Source organism: Tarenaya hassleriana, unplaced genomic scaffold (assembly GCF_000463585.1).
Source record: "Tarenaya hassleriana unplaced genomic scaffold, ASM46358v1 Cleome216, whole genome shotgun sequence".
Lineage (NCBI taxonomy): Eukaryota > Viridiplantae > Streptophyta > Magnoliopsida > Brassicales > Cleomaceae > Tarenaya > Tarenaya hassleriana.
The window spans coordinates 99,841-112,855 of NW_010965508.1; the positions used below are offsets into that span (position 1 = coordinate 99,841).

The 13,015-nt window shown below is 39.7% G+C and overlaps 3 protein-coding genes and 1 long non-coding RNA gene across 4 annotated transcripts in view; all 4 read left to right on the forward strand.

The window, feature by feature from the left end:
• LOC104814759 overlaps positions 1–1,179 on the forward strand; it is a 77,541-nt gene extending 76,362 nt beyond the window's left edge. Inside the window, exon 3 of the mRNA XM_010542941.1 lies at positions 1,094–1,179. Coding sequence (XP_010541243.1) covers positions 1,094–1,179 — 86 coding nt within the window. The remainder of the gene's footprint in view (positions 1–1,093) is intronic.
• A 168-nt stretch (positions 1,180–1,347) lies between these two features.
• LOC104814761 lies at positions 1,348–2,457 on the forward strand. The gene has a single exon (XM_010542942.1). It carries the CDS (start codon positions 1,348–1,350, stop codon positions 2,455–2,457), a length of 1,110 nt encoding a protein of 369 aa, XP_010541244.1.
• Positions 2,458–7,328: 4,871 nt separating this feature from the next.
• On the forward strand, positions 7,329–9,831 carry LOC104814755 (protein LOW PSII ACCUMULATION 3, chloroplastic). Its single transcript, XM_010542938.1, has 12 exons — positions 7,329–7,638; positions 7,731–7,761; positions 7,843–7,935; positions 8,025–8,087; positions 8,237–8,348; positions 8,424–8,509; positions 8,737–8,795; positions 8,897–8,999; positions 9,096–9,156; positions 9,268–9,350; positions 9,440–9,520; positions 9,609–9,831. The coding sequence occupies exons 1-12, from the start codon at positions 7,385–7,387 to the stop codon at positions 9,666–9,668; spliced, it is 1,086 nt and encodes a 361-aa protein (XP_010541240.1). The 5' UTR covers positions 7,329–7,384; the 3' UTR covers positions 9,669–9,831.
• A 1,249-nt stretch (positions 9,832–11,080) lies between these two features.
• LOC104814756 lies at positions 11,081–13,015 on the forward strand. Its single transcript, XR_771972.2, has 2 exons — positions 11,081–11,258; positions 11,842–13,015. It is a non-coding gene; the product is annotated as an uncharacterized LOC104814756 (long non-coding RNA).

Below are 13,015 nucleotides of genomic sequence, written 5' to 3' on the forward strand. Positions count from 1 at the left end.
AAGTCACTACCACTTAGAATGGGCCTACAGGGTCACACACCACTAGGGATGGACTTATACGTGAAGAATCCGAAGAATGGAAACGAGATTTGACCGAAACGAGCATGAAAAGGAGTTTTCAGTGTGTTGGTTCGGAGCTGACCAAGTTTGGTCAGTCCCGGACCAAGTTTGTTCAGTCCAAGTGGTCCGGAAGCTCGGTCCGAGGTCTTCTGTCCAGGTCTGGTCCGGCTAACCAAGAGTTGGTCATCCCCGGACCAGACGCTGGGTCAGGCGGACCGAGAAAACGTGAGTCGGACTGAGCTGACGAAGAAAGAACTTGGTCCGGAGCTGACCAAAACTTGGTTAGCCGGACCAAGCCTTCAAGTCAAGCGGTCCGAAGGGCTCGGACTAAGCTTGCGGTCCGCCGGACCAAGCTCCTGGTCCGGCGGACCGGGATCTGGAAATTTTCCAAAATTCGGATTTAGGGTTTTTTAAGCTTATTTAAGTTTGGGATTTCGTCCAAACTTAATTAAGGGCCGCCCTAAAACTCAGAGAAACATCCTAGAACCCTAGAGAACCTGTTCTCTTCGATTTCTATTGTCCCGGGATTGGATCTCGTCTCTTGAGTTACCCTTTTCTTCACTAATCATAGCAGATTCGTTCCAAATGGTTTGGAATCCTTCCCGTTGGTGTGGATACGTGTAGAGGGACTATAACTTCAGTCCTAGGTGATTAAGAACAGGCCCCGGATCGATATTTGCTTCAAGTTTCATTGAGAACGAGGTAAGTAACGATTCCCTCGGATATATACACGGTCTTTCGGGTTTTGCAAGTCTGGTTGTGTGTGACGTTTGGCTAGGTTTAGATCTTTCTTCCGCTGCATGAAACCTAGTAAACCAAACCCTAGATCGATTTGATCTCATGCTAGGAACCCGTAGATTCCTCAACATATACACCTAGATTTGCGTTATCAAGTTTTTGGCGCCGTTGTCGGGGAGTAGTTTAGTGCTAGGATAAAGATTCATTTGAATCTAGATTTTTTTTCTCTTTTCTTTTTCTTTTCTCTCGATTTCTTGATCTATTCTTTGTGTTTGTTCTACTTTCTGATGTGCAGATTTCCGGTGTATGACCAGGAGTTCTGGGCCTGACAAACTAGTACCTCTTGACCCTGAAATCGAGAAGTCTGCTAAGCACAATTGAAAGAAGAAACGACAGCAAAGAAAGATGGAGGAACGTGCTATAGTTGCTGAGAACAACAATGACACTTATGAGGCATACCTTCAGCCTAAGTACATTCAACAACTTTCATGCATTCGCCGGCCTGACATCGACCGTAACAATTTTAAGTTTCAACCGGCATTCATCAATATGCTGAGCTCATCGGCTTTCAGAGGTAGACCTAACAAAGACTCGATCCCTCACTTGACTCGATTCAATCTACTATGCCAGTCAGTGGAGATAGTCCGCGGAGTTACCGATGAGTCTCTCATGCTCATAGCCTTTCCATTCTCCTTAATGGATACTGCTCTCGAATGGCTCTACACACTACCTCCAGATTCCATATTCTCATGGGAACAGATACAAGAAAAGTTCATGCAGCGGTTCTTCCCCACTAGCAAGACCCAGCTCGCGAAACAACAGATTAACTCATTTTTGCAGGAACCTGATGAATCCTTACGGGAAGCTTGGAATCGCTTTCAAGGATACCAGAGAACATGTCCTCACCATGGATGGGATAAAAGGTACCTTATTTCCACTTTCTTGCAGGGATTAAAGGAGGACACTCGGGTTCTTATTCGAGTAGCATGTGGAGGAAGCCTCAACGAAAAGTCATTCGACTTCATAGAGCAACAGATCAACAAGATGGCCAACGAGTGTGCTCCCTCTCACGAGTTTATCAGAAACGTTAGCCTCAAAGACAGTCGTGCAGGTAAGGAAAGTCTATCTGAAATTCAGGCATTACGTGCAGAATTGGCAAAACTTAAAATGCAGGTTGAGAATGCCCATCTGATCTCAGACTTAGACACATCAGCCAACGGGTATAAGATCGAAGACGTCTACTATGTAGATAACAACCTGTACTCGAACGTGTCCAATTCGGGGTGGAAGAATCATCCAAACTTCTTGTACAAGAATTCTTCCAACGTCTTGAATACTCCACATGGAAATTTATGTGGTCCATCTAATCAGGGTCTTTCTCAAGGACATCAACCTCGACCCCGATCTCTCCCACAACATCAGAATCAGGCCGTTCAACACTACCTAGCGCCTCTTCAATTTCAGCAGAATTACGCTCTGTCTCCGCCTCCACCACAGGTAGATTTTGACCTCGATCTTAAGTCTATGTTCGCAAAGCTTATGCAGGATCAAGAAGTCATTCGCACCGAGATGCGTGAACATCAACAGATCGACGCCCATTTCAAGGTTATCGATAATCAAATAGCTCAACATGCTCCCTCTATACCTTCGCGACCTTAAGGATCACTTCCAGGTAAACCTGAGACAAATCCTAGAGAGCACTGCAATGCAGTCTAGATACTCCAGTTAAGATGACATGTGAGGAAGAACCTAAGTATGTACCTCCACCTCCCAGACCTTCTCCAGTTCCATTCCCTTCACGACTTGTGCAACAAAAAGAGGCCAACCAGTTTTCTAGGATTGTGTCAGAGTACTTACATCGATAAGGTCTTCAAACGGTTCCAGATGCAACATTCCAAGAAAGGAACCTTACCGATGAGCAGTGGCACAGTTCTCTGCAAGAGTCAGTGTCCTACGACACCTGATGAGCGAGAACGCATGGATCGGATTCCATATGCTTCGGCAATTGGATCCATCATGTATGCCATGCTTTGTACTCGACCGGATGTATCCTACGCGTTGAGCATTACGAGTAGATACCAGTCAGATCCAGGTGAGTCACACTGGATCGCCGTCAAGAACATCCTGAAGTACTTGAGAAGGACTAAGGATGTGTTCTTGGTATACGGTGGGTCAGAAGACGAGCTCGCTGTAAGAGGTTACACCGATGCTAGTTTCCAGTCAGACCCGGATGACTACAGATCGCAGTCTGGCTATGTTTTCTGCTTGAACGGAGGCGCTGTTAGCTGGAAGAGTTCCAAGCAGGCGACCGTTGCAGATTCTACTACAGAAGCTGAGTACATTGCAGCGATCGCACAAGCGCAAGAACCCAGATCCCATCATGATCCAAACACATACTCAGACGGTTTCACCTTATCAGGGAGATCATAGACAAAGGAGACGTGCACATTTGCAGGGTGTCGACAGATGACAACATTGCCGATCCGTTGACGAAACCTCTCCCTTCGTCGAAGCATAAGGGTCATGTTAGGGATATGGGCATTAGATGTTTAGCAGTTCATGATTAGAGCAAGTGGGAGATTGTTGGTTTAGTGCTCTATGATGTACTGTTTATGAGCTTTATTTAGATACATTTGATGTATTGATACTTTCTATGGTTTATGAGAGTATTTGATTCATTACATGTTCTTGCATACTAGATGTGTTATGAAATCCATGTATCATTATGAATGATACTTAACTCCCTAGTCTTGTGTCATTATGGGAATGATGACATAATAAGACTAGTATGATGTGTGATTGATGATCATATAGATGATCATAGGTATTTGGATACGATCACAATCATAGGTATTCGTTGAAGAACGAAATACTGGATTGACCCGCATGAGATTGTCACATGGACTAGCGTCATGACTTGAATCTCATATGACGGTTCCATGATTGGATCCTAAGACCTGAGATATCTACGGAATCCAACATGAGGAGTCCTGCGTAACAGGAGGACTATAAAGGCGTGTATCAGGTACGAAACGAATCATGTGCTGGATTGTAGATAGTCAAGACGGGATTTGTACCTCTCGTAAAAGAGAGAGATATCGCTGGGCCCCTCGTGTGAGCGAGACTGTAGAAATGTATGGCCGCACTATAGACGAACGTCGTCTATTTCAGACAGTCGAACTCAGTGAACGAAAAAGCAGTCGAATCAGATAAGGTGGCTTGTCCATGTCTTATATTCGATATATGATATCGTGATACAAAAGGATCATCAAACGGAATCATCACTGGCGTTCGTAGGATCACGAACAAACTCTATTCGAACAGAGAATTGACACGGACCGTGTTGCATTCAACACGACCGTGTTGCATTACGGGAAAACTTCCTATTTTCATCTGAATTTCTATTTTCAGTAAAAGAAGAAGCCACACTGCCAAGTAAATAAATAGAGGACATCTTGGGCTTCAGAAACTATCGAGAGATCACAGCAGAAGCCAGAGAACTCGAGAGAGAATCAAGACGGAGTTTACCGGGAGCAGAGATTGAAGAATCGTCGTCGAGAGATCGCTGCGAATCTTCTTTATTTGTTTCTATATTTCTTCTTATTGATTTGAACTCGTTTGTTGTTATGGATAGTGAGTAGTCGTTTCACTGTAGCTAGGGATTTAATCTTGTAGGGATTTATTTGGTTTTTATTTTCCGAGACTACGTTATCGATACTCGACGGTTTAATTAAATTGAGTTTATTGCTTTTGATCTTCTTGGCCTGTTGATTAATTGATCTTAGATTCTGATTGACAACGAGAGTTGGAATTATATTCGGAAAGAATTCATTGAATGAATTGATTAAGACTATTGAGAGATAGGTTAATCGGTTTAGGAACTGTGATAGTGATCGTTAATGCGTTTGATATTTTAATCTATTAGGTTGAGAGATCGATAGGTTAAATTATTGGATAGTGGATTTAGGACTTGAGAGAGCAAAATCTGATATTAGAACTTGAGATCCCCGATTAGAGTTCGATATTCGTAGATTCTCCATCCTTAGAAACAATCCCTGCGCGTTAAGGTTATCCCGAAGCTACGGTGGATTATCTATCTGATTTTACTTAGTTAGTTTATTGGTATTCATCTATTTCATCTGCTATTTGCTGATCTGAATCATAGTCGAGTCTTGTTCGACCCTGGTACTACAGTTGATCCGTATCCTTGCGGTATTCGCCGTATCTAGGTTTTTATTACTTGAGCTTATTTATACACCTAGATTTGCGTTATCAGTCAACGAGATCAAAAGTATTAAGAACAATTCAATAAACTGAATGGAATAAATAGATCCACAAAGTCTGGAATTAAAAACCAAAGATCCCTACATAGCAAATCCCTAACCTACAGCAGAGGAACTACTCGCTAAACATCGAGACGTCAGGGTTCATATCAATACAACAAAACATCGTAAAATAGAAGAAAGGAAGAATGCTTAGTCGATTCTCCGACTTCGTAATCTTCGTCTTCTACTCAGATCCCTTGTTTCTTGATAATCTCTCTCCCTTTGTGTGCTCTAGGATGTGTTTTCTGTCAAAAGTCTCAATGAATTCGATCTTGGAGGTTAACCCTAATTATTTCCTCTTTCTTTTGGGCAAATTTGGAAGATTTTCGGATTTTAAGTGACCCGATCGTGTCTGTACAAGTGACACGATCGTGTCTGTACAAGTGACACGATCGTGTCACATCGCAGTTTTGACGGACTTCATGAATTTACTCATAACTTCCTACTCTGACATCAGATTTAGGTGATCTTGGTGTCTATGCGTAGATATCAAAGAGAGCTTTCCAATGATATATATAATCATGATTTGGACTTGTAGAGTGAAAGTTATAGGACTTGCAAGATCTAACTTTATGAGCTTCACGTTTTCTCCGAAACAACTCCAAATGTTCCCAGTTCGTCTGTGATGTTCCGTAATCCATGTTTTCCACTCCTATTGTTGTCTTTATGTGTGAATACATGTTTAAACACCAAAGAACACAACCAACCAATATCGAAACCAAATGTGCCCTAGAATGTCTACAAATATGTAAAACTGAGTGAAATATGCTAGACATCCTATATCAAAACATCACCCGAAATATGTGTTATCAAACTCCCCCAGATTTAAACCTTTGCTTGTCCTCGAGCAAATACTCCGTGAAAAAATGGTCTGAAAGGAGGGAGAGGCAATGACATAACTCAAAATGATAATCGAAAACGAAACCTCTATCCGACCTAGATCCCCGTGAACAATGATCAAGTCTATCTAGTATGATCTCCCTCTCTAAAGGATAGCCTTTCCTAGCTATGGGATCTATACCGCTACCTAGAACCAATCCAAGGACTTCAATCATCTATCAAGCATGTCTCTCGAACCTATTACACCATTCTACCTAATCATATCGAGTCTATGCTTTCGGTATTCATTCTTTTTCTTCTTCTTTTTTTTTCTTTTATCTAGCTAGATTTTTTTTCCTTTTTTTTTCTTTTGCTAGCATCTAGGGTTCCTAGGACGTTGAAGTTGAAGGGTTCCTAACCAATTTTTTTTTCGATTTTGTTTATTGGATAACCCAACCCACAACTTAGACCCAAGCCATCAAATCGATGCACTCATGTCATTGAACGATTTTCGTTGACGAGATAATGACAACGGAGTGTCGAGATGCTCACTATCTTTTTCTGCACATGAAGAAATACAAATGCATTTGATAATAGACTTTACCGAATTTGGTAAACATGGTAAGGGTTCTTATAGAAACTTTTCTACTTGGCTAGACAACATCGGTTCCATGGTTTTCAACTAACGATTTCTATCCCACAAACTATTCTAAGCAATCTTAAAGGTCAAGCAATCAATTCAACAAAACATAACCACGTTCAACGGATCACAATGTTTTCAAGACGTTTCTACTCTCTCATGTCATAGATCATCATATCAATGCTCAAAACGGTTTTATGCACGTGATTTTATGTGTTCTAAACACTATATGAGAATGCACAATCCTAACAACAAACTATATAATCCTAATGCATCCTATATGCACATGCAATTAAAAAGTGAAAATAAAAGAGAAAAATACATGCAACACTACTCTATATGGATATAGTTTGACATTAGACGAATCTTCCCCAGACTTGAACTGGACACCGTCCTCGGTGTCATTTCTCGTCTACTAGAGGCAACCAATAAGATGAGTCAAAAGATAAACAAATCAAAAAGGGAAAAGAATACTTAGCTCGCGATGTTCGTTCACTCTGTATAAGTTCTCCCTTCTTCAAGGGTTTTATTAGCAGCATTTTGGAAAAGTTCGATGCTTGTAGTGTGGATTTGGTATCCTGGTATATGTACCACTAATTTTGATTAATACAAGCCAATTTCACAAAAAAAAAAAACAAAAAAAAAAACCTTGCAATACGCTATCGTTTGGTCCAACCTGTTCAATCCCGTTGAGACGGCCGAATCGCCACGTGTCAACCATTTGTGCGGTTGGGAGTCTCTCGACCGTAATCTGTAGTTAACAGACCGACATCGTCAGCGTCCCAACGCAGAGAGCGCAAAAATGGCGATGGCTATGTTGCCGGCGATGGCTATGTTGCCGGCGATCTTCTCTTCTCGGTCGGTCTCACTCACCGAAATCAGATGCAGAGCCACTGACAAAAGCGGTGGCGCCTCATCTGTTTCTTCTGACTTCGACCCGAGGAAAGGCGTCACCGTTTACAAGCCCAAGTCGTATGAGGTTCTGGTCTCTGACGCCGCCAGTTCTCTCGCCTTCGCTCTTCAGGATTCAAAATCTCGTTTGGAGATCGATTTCCCGTAAACCCCTTGTCCTTTCTTCCTCTACTCTTCAATTCGTGTTCTGGGTTTGCCTTAAGCCTGACTCTTGTTCTTCTTCTGTTCATATGTAGGCCTTTGCCCAGCAGCTTTTCTTCTTACAAGGTTTTCTCTCGTTACCATTGAGAATTGTCGTCTTCTCCACATGGTGTGGAGTCTTAGACTTTGCTTGTTTGTGTTGTCTAGGGTTCTTCGGACGAGTTCATCGATGCCAACATACAACTGGCCTTGGCTGTAGTCCGAAAACTTCGGGAGAAGATAGAGACCAGAGCTTGCATTGTATCAACCACTTTCAGTACTTTGTTCATTGCTTCATCTTCGTTGTTCTTCTTTAACCCCGCCCCTCTGTTCAACAAAACATGCTTCAGGTTTTTCCAGATAGGCCTGAGAAACGCAGAGCTACGCAGCTCTTCAAAACAGCTCTTGATTCGGTAACCATGTAACATAAAACCTGTTTATGCATCCTCTTATGTCTCGCATATTTGGGGATTCGCCTTAACGGATATATTCAATATTCCATGCTATAATGATGGAAAGGTTTTAACTTTCTTGTGTCTTGTTTTTCTTTTTCATCAATTAGATTGATGGTATAAGTATCGGTTGCCTCGATGATGTCCCTGGTAGTTCTGTCTCCAATTTCTTTAGATCCATAAGGAATACCCTTGACTTTGATTTTGAAGATGAAAATGAAGGTTTGTCAAATCTATGATCTTTTCTTTTTCAATGGATCCCTCTTGTATATTCCATGAGATTTTGCAGTCGTGCAGGCCGTTGGGATCCGAAGGAGCCACCAACTCTCCACATATTTATCAATTGCAGCACCAAGGAGCTCGCTGTGATAGAGAAGTATCTGGTATGGAATCTTTTCAGCTCAAAAGAGATCATAAATATCCTTTCTTGTTCTTCGCATAGCTTGATTAGGATGGTTCCGGATGTGTTGTCCTTTATATATAGTTCTTTCACGGTTCACTAGCTAGACTCATCCTTAAGTTTGCCGGAAAGGTACCACTGCCATTCTCTATCAATCGCAGGGTAAGATAATGGAGATGTCCTCTGTTTTTTCTCTTTTTGAACTTGAAGGAAAGATTTGCGAGCTCAAGCCCGGCTCTTCTGTTCAATCTTGAGCTAGATACTTTACGGTATTGCTTCTGCTGAAGGATCACATTGCAATTGTGCTCAACTCTCTCTTTCTCTTTCTGTCTCGATTTCTGGCTCCTGTGACTGATGAATTTCAGTGCAGTGCTGACTTAGGGCTGCTTGGATTCCCCCCCAAAGATCTGCACTACCGGTTTCTCTCTCAGTTTATACCCGTCTTCTATATCCGAACCAGAGAATATTCAAAGGTACTTGGGCCGTTTGGGTATTGTTTATCTCTGACATTTCCTGATGGGTTTCATCAACGAAGTAGTGTGATAGCTGTTCTTGTTTCTTTGGCTAAGACAGTGGCAGTGGCGCCGTATGTGGTGAACTACAACGGAGCGCTTTTCCGTCAATATCCTGGTGAAATGCCACAAACTCTTCCTGAAATTGTCCCCGACTCTACATGAAGTTGGTAACTTGATTCATTTCGGATTATCGTGTCTGATATAGTGATTTTTAAACAAAATGCAGGGCCATGGCAAGTGATGCTTAAACAAGCCGATGGTTCATACGCTTGTGTTGCGGAAAGTGAAAACCGTTTCACGCTGGGAGAAGTACGTGAAACCGTCCTTACAGAACCGAAAGCATTAGATTACCCGTTTTTCGAGTGTTTAAAAAAATTGAATGTTTTGTATGTGAATAGACAAAAGAAGAACTGATGCGGGTGTTGGGGCTACAAGAAGAGAAAGGAAGCTCGCTCGAGTTCCTACGAAGAGGCTACAAGGTCTTGTCTATGTCGATGTGTATCAGTCACTGTTCACTTATTTGCCATGTCATGTGAGAGTTGTTTTTTTGTCTGTGTGATGTTGCAGATGGCAACTTGGTGGGAGGAGGATTCAGACATGGAGGTTTCCTCAGAGTGGCGTAGTTGATGGAAGGAACGCCGTGGATTCACAACTGAACTGATGTCCATGTCTTCAATTTGTTTTTCTTTTTTCTTAAGATTGATGAAGCACATACACTTGTATGTATATGTAAATCTCAAAATATATGTACGAACACTTGTGTGGAGAGGAGAAAGAGGTTCGTGCTACAGGTGGTCGTTTCGATACGGATTTTCAAAATTGAACCAAAAAATACGGTATCGTTTTCGTCCAAAGTTTTCAAACGTTAAATTTTTTTTTTACAAAACCAAATATTTTGGAATTGAAACGAGTTGAACAGAATTTTTTTTAAAAAACCTACAAAACCGATTTTTTTTAAGAAAATTTAAAATTTTCTTAATAAAAACTGGATAAATCTAATCAAATATAATATAATAATCGATTAATATGTATTTTTGTAAAACCAGAAAAACCCAAATGGAATACTCTTTTCGTTTTATTTTAGATATATTTTAAGATTTAAACACATAAATTAAAAAATAATAATGATTTATCCAAAATATCTTTACTTATTACATAGAGAATTATTATTTTTAAGGGTAAAACCCATAATAATTCCTAAACTTATAAAACAGTGAAAACGAATTCCTAAACTTTATGTTTGATAAATTTATTCTCGAACTTACAAAATATGTCATTATAATTTATAAATCTGTTAGTTGATGTCATTATAATTTCTAAACTTGTTAATTAGTATCAGAAGAAACCTCAATGATTTTGATTAAAAAATAAGTTTGAAAATTATAATGACACATTTGACAAGTTTGAGAATTATAATGATTCTTTTTTCAAGTTGGAAAATAAATTTGTTAGGTGAAAAGTTTGAGAATTTATTTTCTACCATTTTACAAGTTTGATAATTTTTATGGGTTTTACCCTATTTTTAAATATACAGAACATTTAATTATTATTAATTAGAGATAAATTTAGCAAAATTATTAAAAATTATATGAAAATTTTGAAAACGTCATTTATTTTGAAACAAAAATAGGACGGAGTACTAATTTTAATATAAAATGGATTGATAGAGTTTTTATTTCTAAAAAGTTTGAATATAAAATTAATCGAATCTGGAACCCCAAATCAGAAATGGTCGAGCATGAGAATATTAGGAGCATTTGGAGTTTGGCAAGGTAGTAAAAAAATAATAAAAAAGAAAAAAATATTATATTTATATTTTTTTTGTCGGAAGTAGCAGGAAGGAAGATACATAATACATTTTTTTAAAAGTGATGTGAAAATAAATCAAATCATCTATATAACGAACGAAATATTTAAAAAAAATATATATAAAAATAAAAATAAGAGATTGGGGTAAGGTGATAAAATTAAAAGTTCCGAAAAAATCTGTTATTTCAGTTAGGGTCTTTTAGAACGAAATAAAAATTTGGGCAAAATTCGAAAATTTCAGAAAATAGGGGATTGGACTGCAATTTTTGCTAGGGTTTCTTCTTCTTCTTTTTCCTCCTCCCATGGCCGACCCTAACACCATTGTTGCCTATCTTCCACTCCGATTTGCCTCCTTGCTCGTCGTCGACCGTCGACCACCGCCTTGTGGTCACCGCTTCATCACCGTTGGTCCGTTTTTCCTCTATCTTCTGAGTTTTTCGCCGAGTTATTTTTCTCCTCATTCACTACCGAACTTTGTAGATTTCCGGTGAACGGAAACTCGGTTTTAGTTGAGACTTGAAGGGTTTGAAAGCACTTGAATCTTTTCTGGGTAGTGTCGTCGCCGGAAATGGTGAAACATCGCCGGAAAATCACCGAGAACCGTCAGAGAAAAACTTAGATCTAGGGTGATTTAGGTCGATTTAGGCCAAAATAACTTCGGATTTGGATTCCTTGATTGGTTTTACATAGGATACAGAAAAAAAACGGAAAAATTAGATGATTCCGGGATGTATGACCGCTGCCGGCCACCGCCACCGGCCACTGTCGCCGAAAATTTTTCCGGTGACATGGGTTGAATCGTTTCAATCCCGTGATTTCAAATCTGAAATCTGTTTTATAAAATTCAAAATATTTAGAGATATTCAAACGATTTAAAATAAAATAGTTTAATCATAAAACTACCATTCGATTAACACTTTTTTTTTACGGTAGTAAATATTTTTGAAAAATAAATTGTTGATTAAAATTAATATATGATAATTAATTATAGGTGAAGAAAATCTCGAGGTTATTGAACCCGAGATCGAGGATTAGAGCGAATCTTTCAGAGTTCATCGTTTAGACCAGGGTGAGGGAACTCGACAGAACTCCTCTTTCTTCTATTCGCTTAGACATAATGATAGGGAACGTAGATATCATGCGGTTAGGATTTTAGGATAGACGCCTTAAATTTTCTTGTGAATTTATGATGCATGTTGATTGTTGATTGATGACTGATGAGTGATGATTTATGATTGATGACGATTGATAATTGATGAATAATGAATGATGATTGATGATTGATAAATTTCTGTTGAGTGATTATGGCTTGTGACGTACATGTTATGTGATGACGTTTTTTAATGGATTTATTGGATCGTTAGAATGAGTTGAACTGGGGATACTAATTAAATTTTGGCATTATGTTCGGAAAGATAGGAGAAGTAAAGAATTGAGTTAGGGACTGTGATGTGACCTCAGACTATGCTAAAATATTTTTAAAGTGAGTTTTGAGACCATGGTACGGCGGCGATCCGTATGTGATGGTATGATAACAACCCGAGCATGGCTGCGATCCATGTGGAGTTATAACCCTGACTACGGCGGCGATCCGTAGAGGGTTACGACGATTGGTTGAGTTTTGAATCCATGGTACGGCGGCGATCCGTATGTGATGGCATAACGATCCGGGCATGATGGCGATCCATGTGGAGTGGTAACCCCGACTACGGCGGCGATCCGTAGAGGGTTACAAAGATATTTTTGGTTTTGTTTTATAAAAGAGTTTTGAGCTACGTTTGAGGGATACTGAATGGTCCTAGAGCCTGAATTCGTTTTAAATAATCGAATAAAGAAAAGATAAGAGAAAAGTTGAAGAAAAATGAGTTTGCTTGAGTTGAATGTTGATTGTATTTGTTTTCTATTTGATTGTCTATGTTGTGTACGGAGGCGAGGTTTATAGTCTTGCGACTTCACTGAGCTATTCGCGTAGCTCATCCCTTCCTTTTTCCCACAGGTGAAAGCTGAAACAGATTGTTTTGGTTGGACTCGATAGTTGCCAGAAACACGAAGAATTTGATTTTCTATTTTTACGAGTTTAGAATTTTAGACTTATGTTATTTTAGACTTCCGCTGTAGACATGTGATTTTGATGGTTGATTTTAGAATAAATCGGATTTTTTTTA